Below are 260 nucleotides of genomic sequence, written 5' to 3' on the forward strand. Positions count from 1 at the left end.
AGCATCATTTTTGGGAATGCGAGGCACGTCAATGGGATCATCCTGGAACTCATATTCCTGGATCTTGGGCTGCAGGTTCTTGGACTTGGGCCGGCCGGGGCCAGGCCCCGTCCCGTGGCCCCCTTTGCCCTCCAGCTTCTGCTTCTTGGGCTTCCCGTGTTTGACAGAGGTGCCCACATCGTGGTCCTTGCTCAGCTTCAGGAACCGCCGGTCGCCCTTCTTGTCCTGCCAGTCCGTCAGGATCTGGAAGAGAGCGATGC

The 260-nt window shown here is 60.0% G+C and overlaps 1 protein-coding gene across 1 annotated transcript in view; it reads right to left on the reverse strand.

Annotated features, from left to right (window-relative positions):
• Window positions 1-6: 6 nt before the first annotated feature.
• LOC104548814 (transcriptional adapter 3-like) overlaps window positions 7-260 on the reverse strand; it is a gene marked incomplete at its 3' end in the record, with an annotated part of 560 nt that continues 306 nt past the window's right edge. The window contains exon 2 of the mRNA XM_010194933.1: window positions 7-257. Within this exon, the coding sequence (XP_010193235.1) occupies window positions 7-257 (251 nt within the window). The remainder of the gene's footprint in view (window positions 258-260) is intronic.

This window comes from Mesitornis unicolor, unplaced genomic scaffold (genome assembly GCF_000695765.1).
Source record: "Mesitornis unicolor isolate BGI_N332 unplaced genomic scaffold, ASM69576v1 scaffold34551, whole genome shotgun sequence".
Lineage (NCBI taxonomy): Eukaryota > Metazoa > Chordata > Aves > Mesitornithiformes > Mesitornithidae > Mesitornis > Mesitornis unicolor.